This window comes from Castor canadensis, chromosome 1, assembly GCF_047511655.1.
Source record: "Castor canadensis chromosome 1, mCasCan1.hap1v2, whole genome shotgun sequence".
In the NCBI taxonomy this organism is placed as follows: domain Eukaryota; kingdom Metazoa; phylum Chordata; class Mammalia; order Rodentia; family Castoridae; genus Castor; species Castor canadensis.
The window spans coordinates 165,271,888-165,295,014 of record NC_133386.1 but is presented as its reverse complement, the minus strand read 5'-3'; the positions used below and the strand labels follow the sequence as shown (position 1 = coordinate 165,295,014).

At 36.1% G+C, this 23,127-nt stretch overlaps 2 protein-coding genes across 6 annotated transcripts in view; one reads left to right on the top strand and one right to left on the bottom strand.

The window, feature by feature from the left end:
- The window catches only part of LOC141411449 (uncharacterized), a 146,806-nt gene extending 134,073 nt beyond the window's left edge, over window positions 1-12,733 (bottom strand). The window contains exon 1 of one of the 5 annotated variants that reach the window (XR_012436198.1): window positions 12,174-12,700. The gene's annotated coding sequence lies outside the window, so the exon portion shown is untranslated. Of the gene's footprint in view, window positions 1-12,173 lie in introns of all 5 variants that reach the window. The other 4 variants (XR_012436200.1, XM_074043215.1, XM_074043222.1 and 1 more) reach the window with 4 other exon arrangements.
- On the top strand, window positions 12,559-22,830 carry Lin7c (lin-7 homolog C, crumbs cell polarity complex component). Its single transcript, XM_020177316.2, has 5 exons — window positions 12,559-12,685; window positions 15,905-16,023; window positions 16,383-16,454; window positions 18,633-18,842; window positions 19,509-22,830. The coding sequence occupies exons 1-5, from the start codon at window positions 12,649-12,651 to the stop codon at window positions 19,662-19,664; spliced, it is 594 nt and encodes a 197-aa protein (XP_020032905.1). The 5' UTR covers window positions 12,559-12,648; the 3' UTR covers window positions 19,665-22,830.
- The last annotated feature ends 297 nt before the right edge of the window (window positions 22,831-23,127 follow it).

Here is a 23,127-nt window from a genome sequence, read left to right as displayed (position 1 = left end):
TGTAATAAAAGGAATATGAAAAATGAGAAGGCAGCTAGAGGGAAGCAAAGGATCAATGGAGAGTGTTTTAATATAAGAAATACAACATTCTGAGCTGTTGGAAATAAACTGATAAGAAAGAAGATTCCTAGAGTAAAATTTTTAGTTAAGTAGACCTGAGGTCCTAGGACCTAGTGTATGAGAAGAGGAATGTGCCTTAGATAGAAACACAGACAATTCCTCACAATAGGAATTAATATGGATCATGGACATACATGAACGTTAGGATGGTAGAAGGATAAAAGCTGCATATGAAAAGTCTCTGACTGTTTCCATTTGTAATGACAATGGAATAAATGTCATCAGATGAAAATAAAGGAGAAAGTGCTGAAAATTTGAGGAGAGAGGAGATTTGAAATGGTGTTGGTAAAGTAAGAATGAATATAGTAGGCAAGTGAGTTAGAATTTCTGTACCCTCTTAAATTTATTGGTTAATGACTTTACAGTGAGACCATACAGTAAGACTGTATATTTTTCCCCAGCCAACTTCAACAACCAGAAAATAGTTGCAGAACAGGGAGAAGGCCATAGTAACTGACACTGGAGTTTTGCCAAAGAAGGAAAAAGGTGTGAGAGAGGAGTAATAAGAATAGATGGAATATGAAGGAACAGTGAAAAGATGGTGAGACAAATGCACTATTGAGTCAAAAAATTTTAAGTTAGAGTGCTAGGTACAGTGAGCTTGAAAGACATGAGTGAATGATCCTAGAGGGAGAATACTGATGATTGAGATTATAGAAGGGTATCCTTGTCCTCACATACAGTATAATTGGCCCATTCCTTGTGAATGAGTGGGTAAGACTGGCAGAGAATGAAACCATTGGAGAAGAGATCAAGGGAATTAGAGGCCAGAGTACTGAAATGATTATGTACATAAAGATGGAAATTACTTAAGTACTGTGACAGAACTGGGCACCAGTGGCTCATGCCTGTAATCCTAGTACTTGGGAAGTAGAGATCAGGACAATTGTGATTTAAAGCCATCCTAGGCAAATAGTTTGTACAACCCTACCTCAAAAATACCCAACACAAAAGGGATGGAAGAAAGGCTGAAGTGATAGAGCACCTGCCTAACAAGCGTGAGGCCTGGAGTTCAAACCCCAGTACCACCAAGGAAAAAAAAAAAAAGAATTGTGAGACATATTGTTGTTGGTATGAGGGTAAGCTGGGGGCTTAAATCTTAAAGAATGTAAGGGAGTGACCCAAAAAAAATTAGCTGATGACTGCAGTAATGAAGAGTTACTGGTCATGATGTCATAACTTTCACACTAAAGTTCTTCAAGGCAGGTAAGAGTGTGTTCTAGTAGGAGCTATGTAAACCAAAGAGATATCTTCTTTCACCTCTAGGTCCAGAATTATATTTCAAATTCAAGCTCCAAATATAGCCTATATTTTACTGAACCCCATAAAAGTCATAGTCTAGTCCAAAAGAACCTGGAATGATTACAGTCCTCCTGTTTTAACTGAAAGAAGTGTAAGAAAGAAAATAAGCACTACTTGACCATGCTGCAAGAAGGCAAGACTCTGGGAGATCCAGATTTCAGTTAGAACAGTAATGTGTAGAGGTTGAGAATATAGGGCTTTTGCCCATGATGAGCTTCAGGGCACAGAAAATGGGGAGGAGTGGGAAATGTGTCAGAAAAGGGAACAGACAGATAGGAAATTGGTCTAGGTTATTAGGAATGGCCTGGTAACTTAGAATAAGCAATAAGGGAAGTGGTGTGATGGTTCCTGATAATCTGGCAGATGTGATAGGGAATGCTGTGAGTGTTCAGGGAGAAAGGAAGGCAAGGGTCATGTCAGATCTTTGCTCTGGGAACCTTTGAAACCTTGGAATCATCTCCACGTTTTCCTCAGATACAGAATGAGTAGCACTTCCATTAAATCTTGCCCTAGAAGAGTTGAAAACCCCTAAACCTAAGCTAGCTTATACTTTCATAAAGAGGGTTATTAAGTTCCAAAAAAGAAATAAAATAAAATACTTGCTACTAGAAAGGTTAAATATTCACATTCCAAATATAGCTTTCTGAAGCTAGTATGACCACATGCATCATGGTTCAACTTAAAGGAAGTACTTGTGAATTGCTGAAATGGAGGCATTACATAATACCAACATAAGGAAGATGTTAAGTGGTCTTTAAACCATACTTGGGCATTGCCCCACATATGCAGCTGTTTCTGTAGAGAACTTTCTTCACATTAACAAGAACAAATATGAAATCACAAATATCAGGCCAAGGGTAAGTTTACTAATAATAAAAAATAAAATTTTGGCTAAGACTCTGAATGAGGGAAGCTCAGGTCAAGTTCACTGAGATGTAAAAAGATGAGTCAGTGGCTCAGATCTGTAGAAATGCTGTTAATGATTTTTACAGTTGTTTCCTTAATAATGGAATCTTAATAAGCAGGTCAATGTTAAATTAATAACATGGAAGTACTCTAAAAAGCATATTAAACATGATTTTACCCCATTCATTCAAGGCATAAAGCCATATTCTGATTTTTTTCTTCCTGATAGCATATCATCTATCAGAAGGAAATATTTAAGCTAGGAGATGAAGTTTGAAACATAAAATTAGCAAGAAGGAGAAGTGTAGTTTAAACACCAGCCAGACAACATTATGCAGACCAAGAGTTACACTCTTTCTGCCATTCATTCAGTGAGTGATCACCAAGCCTGGATAATATGGTAGACATTTTGCTATCACTTGGAGGGTGAGAGGTACATAAAATGCATTGTTACTACCCAGGGACAAATTCTCTGGTTGAGAAAAATAAGCACTATAGTAAAAATAGTACAATGTTGAAAATCTGTATAAAGTACAGCACAGAAAATGAAATATTTGGAGTCTTGAGGGTAAGCACAAGTTTACTGGACAGAAAGAAAAGCATGGCAAGTAGAAAGAAGAACATGTAAGAGGCACACAGATTATTATTAAGCAAGGTCCATTGGAGGAGTATGAGCAGTTCTATGGCACAGAACTATAGGGTCTAGAAAGAAAGAATGGAAGAGAAAATTGCTTATTATAGAAGCATCCAAATTCTTTGCCCTACTTCTGCCACCATTGCCCCATTGTCACCACCCTCCTCCCCCGATCCTCTGTCAACCAAAATATGGTAATTTTTCAGAAGAAATCCATACATGATAGCACGTTACGATTTTTGTAGATGTTGCTGAAGATCTGGAGGCCATAAGGAAAGGTCACAGTTTAAATCCCAGCATTATACCACTCTGACCCTCTTGCACCTCCTCACCTACTCAAGGCCCATCCTACCCTGGTCCAAGTACGTAAAGTTTTTCCTTCATGCTCTACAGTTTTGGTAGTTTACAAAAATCAGAGTTGAACAACAGACAACAGCCAACCAAAGGTGACTTACACCCTCAAAGAAATTTTCTCACTATCTGCTAAGAATTAAAGCTTCTTTTCCCTCTAATTATATTTCTAAAACACAATTCTAATCTCATTGTTTCAATTTTTCTAAACTTTCAGTGGCTTACTCTAGCCCAGAAAATGAACTCTGAGCATTTGGGAACTCCACAATCTGCTTCAACCTAAATGATACATATCCTTTTTCTCTTTCATATCTTCCTCAACCCCAGTTGTATATCCCATGCCTCCACAAAACCCCTCCACATTTCCTAAACAGGACATGATTTTATTTTTTCTCTGCACAGCTTTGCTCACATAGGCTACTCTCCAGAATTCACATTTTCCACTGTTCCCCCCCACCCACCATGAGAATTCTAATCTAGAAAGTGCAGGACTCTGAGTTCAAACATCATTAGCACCAAAATACACGCACACACACAAACACACACACACAAACACACACACACACACACACACACACACACACACACACACACTCTCTCTCTCTCTCTCTCTCTCTCTCTCTCTCTCTCTCTCTTTCTCCAGATACTTCCAGATTTACTCTGGGCTTCAAAATCACCTCTACTCTGTGGCATTCTCTGGTATCTGTTCATGACTAGAGCAACAACAATTCAAAAAACAACATTTAGCACCACCTCTTTTGTTTCAGTTGCATATGTGCTTGTCCCTTCCATTGGATTTGTGAGCTATTTGAAAGAAGTATATTACTCAACATAGAGCCTTACTATAGTAGGTAATTAGACTAAGACTAAGACTATTCTCTTAGTCTGTTTCATTTGATGACCATATCAATAAAGACTGAGAAGCTAAAAATTATACATAGTATATAGTTTGTGTGTGTGTTAGAGAGAGACAGAGAGAAGAGAGAAAGCTTTACATTGCACTCCCTATTCTTTTTATTTCCATCAGACTAATAGTGTCACCTCTGTCACCTCTTTCATCCCTGATTTTATTGTATCTCTTTTTATTCCTGGCCAGTCTAGGTAAAAAATTGTCATTTTGTTGATCTTTTTAAAAAATTAAATTTTGATTTCTTAAATTCTCTCAATTGCTTTTATTTCTATTTCTCTATTCCATATTGTTTGCATTTATTTTATTCTTATTCTAACCTTTGTTGTTTCCTTCCTTCTATTGTTTGGACTCAAGGTGTTCTTTTCCAAGTATCTTAAGATGTAGATGTACAGGTTTCAGGGTTTGTTTGTTTGTTTGTTTTTGTTTTGGTGGGACTGAGGTTTAAATTCAAGGCTTTGAGATTGCAAAGCAGGCATGCTATCTCTTGAGTCACACCTTCAGTCCATTTTGCTCTGGTTATTTTGGAGGTGGGGTCTTCTGAATTATTTCCCTAGGCTGGCCTAGAACCACAATCCTACTGATATCAGCCTCTCAAGTAGCTAGGACTACAAGCATGAGCCACTAGCGTCTGCCTTTCTTCTTTTTTAATACAGGTATTTATAGCAACAAATTTCCCTCTGAGAACTGCATTAGCTCCATCTTAAATAAATTTATCAGAGAACTCTGATATACAGACTTACTGAGAAATATGCTGAATTTCTTTGCCATTATAAGGTTTTTATTTACATATTCCTACTTTCCAGCATGGCTGCTGATGTTTTGAGTAGTAGACAAAGCTTTTCTTATAAAGCAAAATACCACGGCTTGGTTTGGTTATATACTGCAAAAAAAAAAAAAAATTCTTGCTTGAAAGGTTTCTTTAATGGTCACACCTAAAAATCAAGAAAACATGTGTTTCACTTTATCTTCTCTGAAAAGAGAAGACTTCATAGGTGATATGGGCTCTTCTTAAAGTGTTTGTTGCAAGTTTTCTTTTTACCTCTATTTTTATTATGAGCAAATTTTTTGATAGCCCTGAAACAATATTTATTGTTGCTTAAATATAGTTAAGCAAAAGTCAGCTAGTAGTGAAAGCTACTAGCTTAGAACAGAAGTTCTATCGAAACTCTTTTTTTTTGACCTGTGTACTTTCTTATTTGTCTTGCTTTTTTTCATAATTTGGCAGCATTACCACCAACTCCACGTGACAAGTGACATCATTGCTATAATGAGAATTCCAAGCAGCACCACTGGATCAAAGCCCATCTGTGTGCCTGCTCCCACACTTGACAAAACAAATTCCAAATTCATTCAGCATGCCGGTGCCATTTAGTCACTGTGACATATCCCAAATTTTGGACTCTGTGCAAAAACCAGTCTGTGCCCACAAAATTAATCATGGAACATATTCTATGACGTTTGACAACAACTTAAAAGGTTTTCATCTCTGGCAGGTGGTTCTGCCAATCTGCAAGTATGTGCATGACAAATTCTGAACACTATATTGTGTAGCTGAAAATACATTGTGAAGGATGCACACGCTAGAACAACCAGAGTGAGTCCAACCAATTCTAAATTCTTTGGGACACATAAGCCAAACTGCTGTCCTGTGAAGGAAGTACAATGGCCCCAGGTACTCATAGAAAGCCAAAGGAAAGGCAACAGCTCATGTGCCAGGAGATGCTGAGAACATTGGCACAATTGCCTATCTTGGCAGGACCAAGAGTTTGAGATGGCTAATTTAAGCAACAGGATCCTGGCAAACAGATTTATTTAGGGCAAGGGTGCATCAGGAAGATGCCAGAAAAATACATCAATCTGTGCCTTACATGTACTATGGAGTGATGATGAAACAATTGACATTAAAAAAGTCAACTCTTAACACTTTAATATAATCTGAAACTCATTCTAACAAGAAGTAGGGTTTACTTTAGATTCTGGAAACTCCAAGATGGGGTTTCATGTTCTGATCAGAGATCTGTGATAAAATTTCCCTCCAAAGGGTGTTCATGAAGAGATTTCCTCCATTGTTATATTCAATTGATTGGACCAAATACTTTTATATATTGTTGAATTCATTTAAAAATGCAGGCTATTTTACAATTGATGGTATCATTGACATTTAATCAAGGAAGCTATTTATCCAAAATTTTACTTTTCTGAGACATATATATCATAGAAACAGCTGGAGAAAAAAAAGATCGACATTTTAATTATGCTGTCAAAAGCCTGAATAGATCCCTTTACTTAAGCATTCTACTCTACAATAAGATCGGTTTTAAATATCTATTTTATATTGTAGCGCCTATTTAAGTATGGTTCAATAGGCAATCAAACAGCAAAACATTACACTTGGAGCACCTTGTTTCCTCATATTACTTTCCATTTTCCTAGCTTCCTTAGATGCCTCCTATCCCAAGTTTGCCCTACCTACCCACTCCCTTTCACTCTTTATTGATGCTATCTTAGTACTCTGTATTTGCAATGTCTTGAGTTAAGAAAGCTTTTGTACCCTGGCAGCCTACTTAGGACTCTCGTTTGCTATACTAAAACTAAATTTGCATAATTTAGCTTTCACTGGGATTTGTCTAGACCCAGTGACAAATCTGGGAAGACCCAGACTTCCTACTCTAATTTTAAAGTTTCCCTTCATCTCCAAAGCAGGAGGCAATAGGAAGAATCTCTCCACAGGAAGAGCAATTTTTGATTAGAAGGTCAGTGACTTAATAACCTGGCAGAGGCATGAAAGCAAAAGCAGCTCTCTCTCATTCATGCTCAAAATTGCCTCCTTTGAGATATAAGACACTGATCCATCTTCTCTTCTGTAAAGTGAATGAGAAGTACTCTCCAGGTCTCTCTCTCAACTCTGATAGGATTTATAAATTACAAAGGAACATTTTGGAGATCTAATACAGTGTAGTTCCACCTTTTATTTATTTTGTATTTTGAGGACAAATGGGTTGTTAGTTAACTTGAATCACATTTATCTCTCTTAGAAGTAGCTCCTAAATCATTTCTCTTTCTTTATTATGCCTCAAATAATTTAAAATTAATTTTAAAATCAGTCAGAAATGTCCTTTATGCAAGAGAACTATGTTCTTCAAATTTAATAATTTGTCTCTACAATGTTATAAAGAAACAGAATTTTAGTTGGAAACAACCCTAGAAAAAAATCTTTCAAGTTCCAATCACAGATCCTGTGTCAGGCTGGATGTATCAGAATCGCTGCAGAGTTTAGAAAATGTAGATTTTAGCATCCTTAGCGTGAGCAAGACCTGAGATCAATTTTTAAAAAAGAAATAAAATGTAGATTCACAGAAACTTTCCGAAAGAGTCTAATTCATGAATTCCATGAAGTTCAAGGAAATCTGTATTTAAACAAATATGCTTACTTTAATTGCTGTAGCAATAGAAACATCAAGTGATTTTCATGTTGACAGGTCTAGAGTGAGAATATGAAATTCTTAAGGTCAAACTATCACATGGTAACTCAGCTGTTCGAAACCAGAGCTCCTGACACGTATTCCATTGCTTTTCCCAAACATTGATATGCTACTCTTATGGAATTTTAAACATTTTTCCCAATGTGCAATACATTATACAACACATGCCAAGAACATTGCTTGTCATGCCTCTCTAAGGGATGATCTGCCTCAGGTCTGTCCAAATCCTGGGTAAACCAGTACCTCCACTTCATCAAATACAGTTGATTGAACTAGGGATGGATAGCTGATCAAAGGTGGTATTTTACCAAATAGTTCAAGTATACAAATCTAACAAACGAAAATTATCTAATCGTTAAAACTTTCAAACCTATATATGCTTTTTCAACTGTAAAATAGTGTTTTTGAGGTTTTGGGGTTTGAACTCAGGGCTTATGGCCTTGCAAGGCAGGCACTCTACCTCTTGGGCCATACCTCCAGCCCTCAAATAGTGTTTTAAATCATGTTCTCTTATGCCTTTTTAGTAAAACATGCAGCCAAGAGCAAATGTTTCAATTCAAAAATACAAAGTCAATACAAATTAAAGATTACAAAATAAAATATATCAAATATTACCTTATTTAATATTCTGATTGCTGTCTTTTGTTATTATTTTCATTTTCTCAAAATATGTCTTGCTGGGCATGGCGGCTCAAACACCTCTAATCCCAGCACACTGGAGGCTGAGACAGGAGGATTATCAAGTTCAAGGCCAGATTGGTCTACATAGTTAGACCCTGTCTCCAAATAGATGTATATATATATATATATAGTCAAACGGCATTACAAAGTTTACAGCCAAACAGAAAATTAAAAAAGGATATTTGCCACTCTGTCTTTACTTCCTATAGATATGATGTATGCAGCTGATCTATCTTGTATACTATCATTATGTTTCCTTCTTTAAACAACTTTTTGGGGGTTTTTAGGATTGATAATTGCTTCATTTTCCCCATTTGCTTAGTTTTCTATATGCCTACAACCAACTCATCTCCAAACTCTCCAGTAAAAGGTATATATGTGTTAACAATATTGTCATCCCATTAGCGAATGGAAAAATTTCATTTTGTTGATGACATCTCACCTAATCTTCTGCCCTGCTTCAGTGTGAATGAGTCACCTTTGCTGGCCATATGTGTGGCTGTTATTCTTGGTTTCCCTTCATGATTGTGATAGCTCATCTTATATGTCAACCAGACTGTGCTAAGGGATTTTCAGATAGCTTATAAAATATTATTTCTGGATAGTTCAGTCAGGTACAACAATTAGCATTTGAGTTAGAAAACTAAGTAAAGAAGATCAGCCTTGCTAATGTGGGTGGGTAGCATCCAATCCATCAATGAGGGCCAGAATACAATAAGAAGAAAGAAACAGGAATTTGCTTTTTCTCCTTAAGCTGGGTCCTCTATCTTCTGCTCTTGAACTTGACTTCTGGTTCTCAGTCTTTAGATGCAGACTGGAACTTACACTATTGGCCCCCTGGTTCTTAAGTCTGTGAGTTTAGACTGAAACTACACCATCATCTTTCCTGAGTTTCCAGCTTGCGGACAACAGATTGTCAAACTTTTCAACCTCCATAATCATCTGAGACAATCCCTTAGGATAAATCTGTGTGTGCATGCGTGTGTGTGTGTGTGTGTGTGTGTGTGTATTCTATTGGTTTTTTTCTCTGGAGAACATTAACTAATACAACAATAAATATGAAATCATCTTAATCTCCATTTATATTGGATTTTCTGTTTCCTAGATTACATGCCCACCTCTTTGAGCCCTCGTTTTGATTGAGCACCTTTTTTATTTTTTGTGTGGTACTGGGTCTCAAACTCAGGGCCTCTAGGCAGGCACTTTACCACTTGAGCCACTCAATTAGCCCCTTTGTGCATGTGTGTGTGTTGAGTATTTAATATATTATAAATTTATATATATAATTGTGGTGCTGGGGAGCAAACCCAGGGCCTCATATAGGCTAGACAACTGTTCTACCACTTAGCTACACCTCCAGCCCTTTTTTAAATTATGCCTTCAGTTCTGATTGATAATTTGATTAATGTTGTAAGTTGAATTTTATTCCTCAAAAAATGTGAAGTCTTAACCCCCTGTACTTCAGAATGTGAACCAATTTAGAATTAGGACCATTGTTGATGTAATTAGTTAAGATGAGGTCATGGAGTAGGATAGGCCCCTAGTCCAATAAGACCAGTTATAAATGTCCAGGTTGGAAAATGATACACAGGGAAATTCCAGGTGAAAATGAAAGCAATAACTGGAGTAATGTAGCTACAAGTCAAGGAGCACCAAAAATTGCGAGAAAACCCTTAGGACACTAAGAAGAGACAAGGAGGGATTCCCCTATAACTTCAGAAGGAACATGGTACCTAGATTTCTGACTTCTACCTTCCAGAAATGTGAGGTGATAAACATCTCTTGTTTTGAAGCTGTCCTATTGTCATATTTTGTTCTGACGACCCTACAAAACTAATACAGTTGGGTACAGAATTCTAGTTTGGGAATCGTTTTTTTTTTTTTTTCTAAAAATTTTACAAGCATTCTGTGTCCTATTTCCAATGCTGCTAGTGAGAAATACATATCATTCTTATTTCCAGTCCTTAGAATGTAACTTTTTATTACCTTTGGAAACTTTTGGGATCTTCTACTTATCCCCAGAATTCTGAAATTTCATGATGATTATATATTAAGTAGTTAGCAAACACTATTCAAATGGAGCAAAGTAAATAATCTATAATCCCAACTCTCTCCCAAGAGAGTTCTTGCTCCTACCAGAATAGAAAAATAATATAATTTACATGGGGTAAAGAACTCAGAAGGACATTGTCTCAGTAGTGGGATTCAATTACCCCTACAGAAAAGATTGAATTGGTTCCACCTAACAGATTAAAATCAAGCATCAAAGGGATAAAACTGTTCTCAAGTAAGTTTCATAATGCCAGGCATCCTATTAAAAAATTACCAGATATGCAAGAAATAAAAAATGATGAGCCATAATGAAGATAAAAACAATCAATAGAAACAATGCCATAAATAGCAGAAATGATAGCATTAGTAGACAAGGACATTAAAATTATCATAATTTTTTATTCTATATATTTAAGAAACGATAGCAAAGCTTAAGCATGTTAATTAAAGATATGGAAGACGTAAAACATGTACACACACATAACTAATCACCACATATAAAACCACATTGAGATTTTAAAAATGAAATGCATGGGATTAAAAGAATATTAGATACTGAAAAACAAATTAGTGAACATGATGGCATATCAATGGGAATTATACAACAGGAAATACAGAGATAAGTTTGGAAATACAAAATGAAGAGAGCACAAGTAAACAGTGAGACAATGTTAAATGGCTGAGTATACATGCACATTTACTACATACACATACATGTACATAACTCCACAAGTCATCAAAAAAGAGGGGAAGGACTGGGAAGAGAAAATATTTGAAGAAATTTTGACAATGTCTGCATTTGTCTTGCTCTACAAAGTATTTCTAGCAAAGCACCTTGTAGACATTAGACATTTTAATAAATATTTCTTGAGCACATTCATAGCAGAATAAATGACAATGGTAAGTAAGAGATAAGCATATGGGTGCTACTGCGAGGTATTACGACCATCACAGGACAAGAAGGACAAACAATACGGATAAAGAAAAGGCTTAGTAGAAGTTACATGTCTTCAGCAGGGACATAGAAAATGAGTTCAGTTAAGTGCGCATAAAGCTTGGCAAATAGAGTATGAAAAATGTCATTCCAGGCAAGAACAGCATACATGAAGACTTGGATGCAGGAATAAGCATGGTTTTGAACATACCGACTTGAGTGGCAGCTGAACTTTGGGGTAATGAGAAATGAGGTTAGTTAGACTAGTTAGGGGCAGTGTATGCAAGGCTTTAGAAATAGGAAACATTGAAAGTTTCTAGTGGTTACCTTCACCATGGAGTGGGAGAAGACAATAGCTGGATGGAAAGGGTGGGCCAGGGCAACCAGAAGGTTATTAAAATTCTGTCGTGAAGAAAGCTTGGCTATGAAAGCACCTGATACAGTATCAGCACGGACTAAGGGCTTGGGTATGTTAGCCAAATATGGGGCAAATTAGTATTTCACTTAAATTAGGGACTAAATTTTTTCTTGATTCACAAACCTTCCAAAAGTGGCCTTATAAAGTAAAATATTATTTGTTTCGTAGTATTTCAGTTATGCAAGATTTTGAATCAGCTTCTTAAAATAGAAACTTTGTGGTGCACCAAAGCACCTTCTTCTCTCCCTCACCCAGTTATGTTTCATGCTTTTTGTACTTTTTCACCCTCACTCTCAGATTTGTGGGAAAGGTTAAAGCCTTAGATTCATTCTTTCATATTAAAGCAAAACTGCCACATAAATAGAATTTACAGTGTCACTTACACACTTAACTGTCATCTAAGACTTTAGGAACTTAAAAGGACTTCGCAGATAGGAGTTCTTGCAGCACAGATCGGAAAGCTGAGGCCAGGAGAGGGCAGAGTGGTCAATCCAGGGTTAAAAAGACGCCAATGGTAAGGTTGGGACAGGAATCCAGGCTGCTTGACTTTTCCATATGAAGCAAAGGGTGCCAAGACGAAGGTAAGGCGTGAAGCCAAGGCACAAAGGTCGGAATAAGGGGTTCTGTCCAACCTGGGAAGGCGGGGAGCCCGAGATCCTCGCGACTACAAGGACAGACCTTCACCGTCCCACGCACATGTAGCCTGACCCAAGGAGAGCTTCACGAGGTGGGCAGGCGAACCTCCTCTTCTCGCGATAATGGCCCGGCTTCGCCCTTCCGGTTCTCTCTGGGCCCCGCTCCGCCCACCGCGGTCCCAGTGTCGTCATTTCCTGTGGGTCTGCATTGCTAAGGGAGAAGATGGCGGCGCTGGGAGAACCTGTACGGCTGGAGAGGGGTAAGTGCTGCGAATTCCCGGACCAAGATGGGTGGAGGGGGTTGGGTAGTGTCGTGTCGCTGGAGGAGAGGAGAGGAGGCCCGGGTTCTGGGAGTCAGCTTGTCGCTCGGCTTGGCGCCGGCCGTCGCCAACGTCGCGATATGTCGCTGGGCGGAGGGCGCTTAGGGTCTTTGACTGATAGCCAGACCCTTCCTCAGTTGACACGATCTGCCCCCCGACACAGCAGTTCATTACAACCTGGTCACATTTGCAGGCACATGATGCACATACACTTCTCGGTGGGCACTGAAGACGCGGCATTCAGCAGTCTGTAAACCCGAAAAGCAAATGTCACACACCCTTTTCGGACTGATTGCACTCTTTGTGCATCTGCACGCACAAACGCATGTATCCCTCTATCACACTCTTCCTGGGCACAGGGCGCTTTTCCACAGGATCCCCTCACCTGCTCTTCATTCAAACTCCTTCATTACTTTTCACTGCAGCCTCACTTTTGAGTGAGGGTATTTCCTGCCTGTGGTGCTAGGAGTGGGTGTTTTGAAAACAATCCTACTTGACTTAATTTTGGAAAAGAGGTTACATAACTAGGTGGAAGAGTGGAAGATTGTAAACTACTTGTAGGTACAATGTTACTCCTTTACAAACCCTGCAATTGTTCTTAGCGCAGACTGCCAAGGAAAATAAAAACTTTTCTGCTGTGTAGAGAACGAGAAGCCTGTGAAAATACCTGACGCTGCTCTAACAGGACCCTGTTAACAGATTTCCAATGTTGTTCTTTGGCCTCCTCAGATCCTATATTTCATACAATTTAAGCATGCATTTTATACACCAGCATTAGAAATCATTGATAAGAAATAGCAAGTAAACATTTTGAGTGCTATTGATAAACAGAGCATGGAATGGAGATAGAAATTATTTTGCACATATTAACATTTGCAATTACAATCTGAGTGTTAATATGCTTCTCTAAGAAGGAAATACATTTTTCGAGTTAGTGTACTTTGAGAAGCCTCATCTCTCTTGTCTTACCATAAACAGATGTGCCCTTATTTCCAAATGGTATTCACCATTTGGAAATCTTTTTTCCTAAGCAAGATTGTTTCTCTCCAGCCCACCCAGGCACTAATTAAAGCATTATTTTATGTCAGAGGAGTAGCCTACTCTGGAAAGGCTTGCTAAGTTAGACTTAATACTGACATCTTCCTCTTTAACATCATGGGGGTGTGCTTTGTAGATAGGAACAAATCCGTTGGTGTTAACAGCAGTAGGTGTTTCTCTATGAAAGCCAGTTGTAAGATCTGACATGTTGGCATATTTTATTTATAAATGCAACACAAAATGTGGCTCTTTTTCCTCTGGCATTTAGTTTTGGTAGTCATGACTTTGGTTTTTGTGGCTGCAGTTTTTTTCAGTTCTGCAGTAGAAAGCTCAGCACCTTAGTGAATTACTAGTGCTTGTCATTTAGCAGGATAAGAAAGTCAGATTAAGTCTGACTCTTAATTTAGATTTCTAGTAGACTATGAGCAAGTACTACCAGTAGTCCTACAATACATAATGAGATCAAGTTCCTGAGTGCCTTCTTAATCATCAAAACATAATTCACTGGAACACAGAATTTGAGCATGTATTAGGTATAGTTTAGAATTAGAGTATTTTACTTTTCAATTCTTTTGTTAATTGGACTTTTTTTTTTTTTCTGCCATGCTGAGTATTGAATCCAGGGCCTCACACATGCTAGGCAATCACTGTACCACTGAGCTACCTCTGCAGACCTATTCATTGGAAATTTTTGTATGGCTTACCTATTATAACTTGGTAATCAAAATAACTGATTTACCAGCCATTCTGATGATGAGAAATCAGGATGGAGGCCCTGCTTGTTTCCATTGTGTTTCATTAACCTCCTTTTAAGCTTTTATTTTCTAAAATTGAAAAAAAAAAAAAAAACACTTCTTCACTATATTTTATCTGCAAGCACAAAGAAGGCCTTACTAGTTCTATAAAGAAAAATTTCTGGTCCTTTAATATAACATGAAATTAGGAATTTCTTCTGCATCAGAAAAAAAAGAGGCAAGCAATAGAAAAATAATTCTCCAACCTCTGATGGTACAGAAATAGTTAAGGAATAAAATCAAAACAGATAGTCCATTAATAGTTTTGTAACACAAATCTGAATCTTCTAAAGTTTCTGAATTCATAAAGCACATTCTTGCACTTCCTAATAATATGTTAAGCCTAACCTCCTTAATATATTTGTACAATTGTATACAATCCCTGAATGTTACTTAAGATTAAGAAATACACTATTACTCGTATAACACAATAGTTTCTCCTGCTAGGCCCCTTTTTGTGTTTCATTTGGCTCAGTCATCAATGCTGTTTTTACAGTGAAAGAAATGAGACACGGGGAAGTTAAGTGACTTGCCCAAGACCACACAGTTATTAAGACTAAATTGACAACGCTAATTGTTTTTATTTTTCTATTTTGTAAATATATATTTATATATTTGAGCTTGTATGAATTAAAACATTGTGTTGATGATCCTAAGTTGAAAACAGATCAGTTAACTTTAGTTGTATGTATTGTTATTTTAAATGTTACTGAACAGTTCATATCTACAAATATATCATACTTTCCTCCAAGAAATGAACGGCGATTTCACTAGCATACACTTGTACTGTTCAGGGCTTGGTTACTATTAAAATAATTAAATAAATTTTTATTGACTGAGTAGTGCTTCCTCATAAACTAGCTTTTCTGAGGCAGTGCAGTGTTCATGTATCTGTCACATTTGAGTCTCATTCCTTTTCTGTGACATCTAGTATATTACATTAAATTTACCTGAGTCTCAAAGATTCTGTTTTTAAAATGTTATACTTCTGCAATATCAGTGTTTTTTGTCTTTTTTTTTTTGTGGTACTGGGATTTGAACTCAAGACCTCATACTTGCTAGGCAGGCAGTCTACCACTTGAGCCACTCTGCCAGCATCAGTGTGTTTTCTAATTTATAAAATTAGTGTGCTCAGAGTTTACACTCCTGTTCTTCATGTATGTGCATATGTATTCTCTGTCTCTCTCCCATACACACACATTTTTTTCTCCTTTGTTTTTTACCTATTATTAGACCTTGGGGAATTAATCCTAAATTGCTGCAGTGTTACATAGGCATTTAGAAAATACTTAGAGAAAATTATCAGTATGTGTTTGTTTAACTCTAGATATTTGTAGAGCAATTGAATTGCTGGAAAAACTACAAAGGAGTGGAGAAGTACCACCACAGAAACTTCAGGCTTTACAAAGAGTACTTCAAAGTGAGTTCTGCAATGCTGTGAGAGAGGTGAGTAAACATTACAATTTACTAAAATGTTGAGTTAATTAGCCAAGATAATGCACAGAAGTTTGGATTCAGAAATATCCTCAGAAGATATTTTAAAAACACATTAGAATCTGCCTCTCTCATTTTTGGAATTTCTAGGACTGGGGGCGGAGGGAGAGTAGAGTACTTGCCTAACATACACAAAACCCTAGATTCTAACCCAGCATCCTCCCCTGCAAAAAAATTCCTTTAGAATTTCTAATAAAAAAACATTTTACAAAGATACATAACTTTGCCTAGAATTTTAACACATTAATCTCACAGAGAGCTCTAAACATGATATATTCCAAGATTTAAAATATGACAACTCTGTTTTGCAGGTATATGAACACGTTTATGAGACTGTGGACATCAGTAGCAGTCCTGAAGTGAGAGCTAATGCAACTGCAAAGGTAAAGTTTTCATTTAACAAAAGAAAGAATGTGCCAGGCCCCCTGTGGCTTATACCTATAATCCTAGTTTGGGAGTCTGAGATTGGGAGGATTTCGGTACAAGGCCAACCCAGGCAAATAGTTCTCAAGACCCTATCTTCAAAAATAACCAGAGCAAAATGGACTGGAGGTGTGATTCAAACATTAGAGCTCTTGCTTTGCAAGCGCAAAAGTCCTGAGTTCAGACTTCATTTCCACCAAAAACAAAAAAGTAAGAGTTCGTCATAAATTAGAGGTTTAAAATAATCACTTACTGCACTAGAAATGTGGCTCAAGTGGTAGAGCACCTGCTTTGCTTTGCAAGTGCAAAGCCTTGAGTTCAAACCCCAGTCCCACCAAAAAAGAAAATTTTGCTAATAACGAATAAGTTTTATTTTGAAAACTAATGTATCTTTTCAAACTAAAATTTCTCAAGTACTTTTTTTTTGGTGGTACTGGGGTTTGAACTCGGCCTCATGCTTGATAGATAGTTGCTCTACCACTTTAGCAACTCCACCAGCCTGCCATTTTTATTTTTAGGATATTTTATCATGCCATTTAGATAACACATTGAAAATGCACTTAAAATTATCTACGTATTGTACATATACAATACTAATTTTGTAATTGATGAAGATGAAGCTCTCACTGATGAGGAAGTATCAAATTAGATGACTTGCCTCAAAACCACACAAGTAGTAAATAGAACTCCATGTGCTCCTTTGGTTGCTGTTCAATTTTTCCTTTACCTTAACTCTGCACATATGATAAAATGTCAATACTAGGCTACCTCGTCAGTGCCCAAGATGACCTGCTTGTGTGCTTTTCTGTTTTTGTATGTATCATACATGGTTAGAAAAATATTAACTTATAATAGAAGTAGTCATTAGCAGGTATTTTGGATTTATAATCACTTAGTTCACAAAAGGATATATTGGGTTCTCCATTAAATACAAGTACTTAAACATCTGGATGTAGTTTGTCAGAGTAGAAAAGACCACAGAAACTTGGTTTTTGCCAAGTTTTGCTTGCATGGTGGCACATGCATGTAATCCCAGCACTCTAGAGACTGAGGGGAGTTTGAGGCCAGCCTGAGCTACATAGCTAAACCCCGTCCCAAGAAAAGAAACTAGGCTATTATTCCTGTGTTATTTAACTGTCATAGCTTACTGACTTGATGAGTCTTAGTTGTGTTATCAGAACTTCAGAGATAGTGATTATTCAACAAGTCTTGATTTCTTTCCTCCCTTCCTCCCTCCTTCTCTTTTTCCTAATACATCCTGATCTGTCATGAAAAGTGGTACCAGATTATCTAATTACCTTTAAAAGCAAGATAAAATCTCAACCTTGCATTAGAATTTAAAGAGATGTGGCTGAATTTTATCTTCTGTGGGGTTTTTAGTTGTCACTAAAGTGACAAATTTATGTTGATTATTATACCCCTCTTTTTCTCAATACTGAATTATTTCTAGATGTACTATTTATTTAGTATATAGTTCAAACATATAGCAGCCAAAGATAAACTATAGAGGCTTATGTAGAGGCAAAGGACACTTCTATGAAGGTGTTTATAGGTAGACTATGTTATGCACAAAGGCCCCTGACAGAGCCAGAGCCAGGCTGTCTGGCCTGGCTGACAGAGCTCAGGGCTGCTGGCAAACAGATGAGGGTTGTCCTCTTTAATATACACAGTACTTATCTGTCCAGCAAGCCTACTTCCAAGCCCTGTGCACATGGAACTATAAATGGACTGGGAACTAGATGGGCTAGGAGTAACCTCAAAAATTCTACATAGTCTAAGAGTATTCTTTTCAGTTGTAGCTCTTAAAAGTCGTCTGCTCAGCTTACTTCTCAGACTAACCAGTAAGTTTATGGATACTTAAATCTTAAAAATATATGTCTCAAAAGTAGTTTTGATTTTTTTTTTTTTTTTGGGGGGGCAGCACTGGGATTTGAACTCACCCTTGCTAAGCAAGCACTCTTAACCCCTTGAATCACTCCACCAACCGCAGAAATTGTTTTAAGGAGATAAGTCAGTAGTAGTGGACATGCTTAGCATGCATGAGTCCTTGAGTTTAATCCCCAGCACCCCAAGAAACAGACAGAAGACTAACTTTTAAAAAGAGACAAAAGAACTGAGTGTGTGAAATTTTCTTTCAGGCTACTGTTGCTGCATTTGCTGCCAGTGAGGGGCATTCTCATCCTCGAGTTGTTGAGCTACCAAAAACAGAAGAGGGCCTTGGATTCAATATTATGGGAGGCAAAGAACAAAACTCTCCAATCTATATATCTCGAATAATTCCAGGTGGAATTGCTGACAGACATGGGGGCCTCAAAAGAGGAGATCAGCTCCTTTCTGTTAATGGAGTGGTGAGGATGAATTATAATTCTATTTGTAGTAATATGTTGTGACCACTTGGGGGTGCAGATAAGCTATAGGGGAAAAAAGCTTATGAAATTTTGTAATTTAGAAATCCCTGGTAATCCTAGGTGATACTATTTAGTGGTGGTTTTTTGTTTTTTGTTTTTTGTTTTTTTGTAATTCTGAGATCAAACCCAGAGCCTTGTGCATGCTGGGCATATGCTCCTCCACTGCTGTGTTCCCTGGTCCAGTGATGTTTTTAAAGCATTTTAAATGTGGTTGCCTGTCTCCAATGTAAATTAGCAGCACTTTGTGTGATTTTTATGACATTGATATCTTTAAGGTAATACATTAAATTGGAATCCTGCCTTTCTTTTACTTGTATAGAATGGCAATTGCTTGATTTACTTCTGGTATAGTGTAATAATACAGCATGTGTATTGATATGCTACTTACCTGGATCTTAAAAAGCAATTCCTTGACTACACACAGAATATGTTGTAGCATAGAATCACACACTGATTAAAATGACAAAACAAGACTATATTATAGTTTTATACTGTTGAAATGATACAACATTAAAACTGCTTTACTTAATTATATTTTAAGCATTTACATATTTTTAGTTACTTGTAAAACCTAAATATTAATAGTTTGTGTGTGTATTTTTTCAGAGTGTCGAAGGAGAGCATCATGAAAAAGCGGTAGAACTGCTGAAAGCAGCCCAAGGAAAAGTTAAACTCGTAGTGCGGTATACACCCAAAGTCTTAGAAGAAATGGAGTCACGCTTTGAAAAAATGAGATCAGCAAAACGCAGGCAACAGACCTAATATTTTCAAAACTTTATATTCCATTTTTCTTTTTAATTAGAGAAGTTTTACTTGTGACCTACTGATGGCTACAATGCCAGTGATTGTAAAAAAAAAAACAAACAGAAACTTCCCGTGAAATCCTACTTGCCATTTTATAAATGCCTATTTTAACATCATTTATGGTTGCAGAGATGCATATGCATTTTTCTGACAAGAAAAGTAAAAGGTGATGAGGGCAATTCTGCTCTGCTGTTTCTACAGGCCTTTTTCAAATGCAGATTTTGTCATAAAGTTGTTACAGATTTTTAAAAATGCTTTTTAAATATTAAAATGTACTTTTACATTCTTAATCTTTTTTTAGGGAAAAGGTTTTCTTTTTTTGGCTACTTATTTAAAAGTAACAGTTCTCCAATGGTTTTTGTTTGGTTGGTTTTTTGCTTGCTTTATTTTTTAATCCTCAAAATTTCTTTACAGTTTTCCAAGAAATTAAACATAACAGTCTCACCTATAGCAGATCATTACTCTGTCATTATTAACATCTCTGCTGCATTTTGTACTTTGAACATACACATAATATATATAATCAGTGATAAAATCATAACAACATAGTGGAGTTTTTTACTTTTATTTAAGCATAATGTATAATGGGTATTCATTTATACTGATTTATAAAAGTAAGTTTTTAAGCACTGAAACAATCATTTCTAAAATATGTATTTCATAATATTTGAAAAGTGAGGCAAGAGGATGTACTTTAGTTATTAGCGTTACTGATTATTTCCCTATTTATATTTAACAGTATGTCATAAATTATAAGTAAAAACAGATTGAGATTTCACCTTTTGCAAATTTGTTAATGCTGTTCATTTTTTGTTAAATGTGTTTCTCATATTTTGGTTCTTTATGCCTAGAGATGAGTCAGTTCGTTTGTGGTGGATAAAACAAACAGGGAGAGAAAGTAATACTCAAGAGCTATACAATCTCAGCAGCTCAACTTGAAGAATTGATTTAGATAGGAAGAAGAGAAAAGGATATATTTAAGATATATAGACATTATAAAGGATTTCATAAGAATCTATCAAAATAAGTAGGAACTCACTCCTATTAAAATGGTTGGATTTAGAGATGCAATCTTTGTTTATGATTCAAATATACTGATGGGGATTTTGCAAGATACTTTATGTCATTTGTCCACTGGATGTCACTGTTTTACAGCTAAAAGGCAGCTATTAGTATATGACTGTGACAGGTCTACTTAAAAGTTGAAATTAAAGAGTTGAAATTCATTTTCAGTTACAACTTATAGGAACATTTATACTTTTTAATAAATTTTGAATGTCAGATGCTAACAAGATGAGAATGGATTGAAAAACAAGGAATTTGGCTTAATTATCAACCCTTTGTTTTAAAAAAAAGTGAGCATTTTTTAACATTCCTTCAGGAAGAATAGAAATGTATAGCCTTTTCTGCATGTTTGTGAGTACTGCAAGTCTTAAAAGATTATTCCAGTTTTCAGAGAATTTTTGGAATAAAAAGTCAATCAGCATTGTTATTTGTCATTTAGGTATCAAACACTGGATTGCATGGTTGAATGTGTCTTTAGTCCACTACAAAATGTGCTTGATATTGATAGGATCATGTTGTTAAATTGTATATTTTCAAAATTAATTGATGTGTTTTTAAAATGTTGAAACCAAAGTAGTATAGAAGAATTATAGACTTAATTTAATTGTAAAATTACTAGAGGTATTTGTTGTAGAGCTTTATATATTAAAGAGAGGTATTGGTGCATATAAAAACAGTAATATTATTGTTGTGCTTGTATTCTTGCATTACAGGGTAAGTAACCCCTGAAGAAATCTTATTTTAGTATAGCTACAGCTGTAGTCACTTTTAAGGACATCAACATTTCATTTAAATTATGGCTTCATGGTTCGATGTCTCAGCTGTTTCAAGACTTTTCAGTCAGTTAAATCCTTCTTGCTGTCGAAACTTAGTAAATTGAGTAAGCTTCTTTTTTTTTTTCTACAGTAATCCACAATCTGTTCTTTGTGTGGGTTGGCACCTATTTATAATTCTTAAAATAAAGATAGCTTAAAGAAGCCAAATACAGTAATTTTGCTTGGTACTGTTGAGCATGAGTAGCAGTAGTTTGTTTTCATTAATGCAGTTCTCATAAGATATCTCAGAAGTTTAAATCTTGACCGTACAAAAATCCATTCAGCAGCAAAGGTGTGTAATAGTGGTGGTCTAATATAATGAGGAAGTAAAGGGAATTTTCATCTTCTAAATGAGTGGTTCGTGAATAAAACTAGGCACATAGCATATAATAGGTGTTTGATTTGTAACTTACAAATAGCCCCGTTCCCCCAATTTTACACTTATTTTCATGTAAATTTCATAATGTGTTGACTTGGTGATTCTCAGCCTTAGCTGTATGTTAGAGAAACTCTACAGAACTTAAAAAATAATAATAACGTAGGTCATGTCCCATAACAGCTAAGTCTGGATCGCTCATCTTTTAATATCATTCCAGGTGGCTTTAATGGACACCCAAGTTTGAGAACCACCAGTTTTCCCTAATTGTACAAGACTGCTGGAAAGTATTAGAATAGAGTAATTCAGTTTGCAGCTACTTAATGGTTGGTTATATTTCTCAGTATTTCTTTAGGAATAAAAGGTACTCTACATTCTTTATTTGGAAAGTAATTACAATCTACCTTTATTTTTTTCTTTTTTAGAAATAAAATCTACCAGTAGTTTCTGCCCCCTTCACCTTTAAAACTTAAGTGCATTGGTTTGAAAAAGCATGTTTAAAAAATTGCAAATGAGAAATACCTTAATATGGCCACTTTATCCATTACTATGATACCATTGTGGCTGTGTTCTTTAGGGTTTAATGTTTCAGATGTGATGTTTTGCTTTTAATCATTGTCCTTGTCTTCTAAATTTTTTAGATCTTTTTGCTCAAGTACTTAAATAGTTGGCTGAAGTATTTTGTTTACAATTAAAATGGATAGCATTTAAAAAAGAAATGGTTATGGCTTATCTGGAAAGAATGTCAGCATGACTTGGTATAGACTTAAAAGAATACATGTTGTGAATATTTTATAATGTGGAATGATCATTGAAATATCAAGGACTAATTGTATTTCTTGAATAAACATGTTTATGAATTTTCTAACTTACAGTTTGTTGTTTCCTCTGCCAACAGTCTGGTTTTATAGTTTTTATTATCCAAAATTTCACTAGTAGTGTTTCATCAAAGATTGTTAAGGTAATAGTTAAATAAGGGAAAATAACAAATCATTTGATTACTCATTAATTTTCAAGAACTTTCTAACTAATTTGTATCTGGACATGGTTCTAAAAATATTGGCAAATGATTTGCTTCTACTGTTTTAGTTTGATATAATATACAAAATGGATGTAAAGTAGTACTTTTTCAATAGATGACATTATTTAGCAATTTTGATTTTAA

What these genes read in the sequence shown, in the direction of transcription:
- Lin7c (XM_020177316.2), top strand. Translation starts at nt 12,649, where the DNA reads ATGGCGGCGCTGGGAGAACCTGTACGGCTGGAGAGGG. An exon ending in ACCTGTACGGCTGGAGAGGG is followed by an intron (nt 12,686 to 15,904) that starts GTAAGTGCTGCG and finishes GTTTAACTCTAG; the next exon opens with ATATTTGTAGAGCAATTGAA. An exon ending in GAGCTAATGCAACTGCAAAG is followed by an intron (nt 16,455 to 18,632) that starts GTAAAGTTTTCA and finishes ATTTTCTTTCAG; the next exon opens with GCTACTGTTGCTGCATTTGC.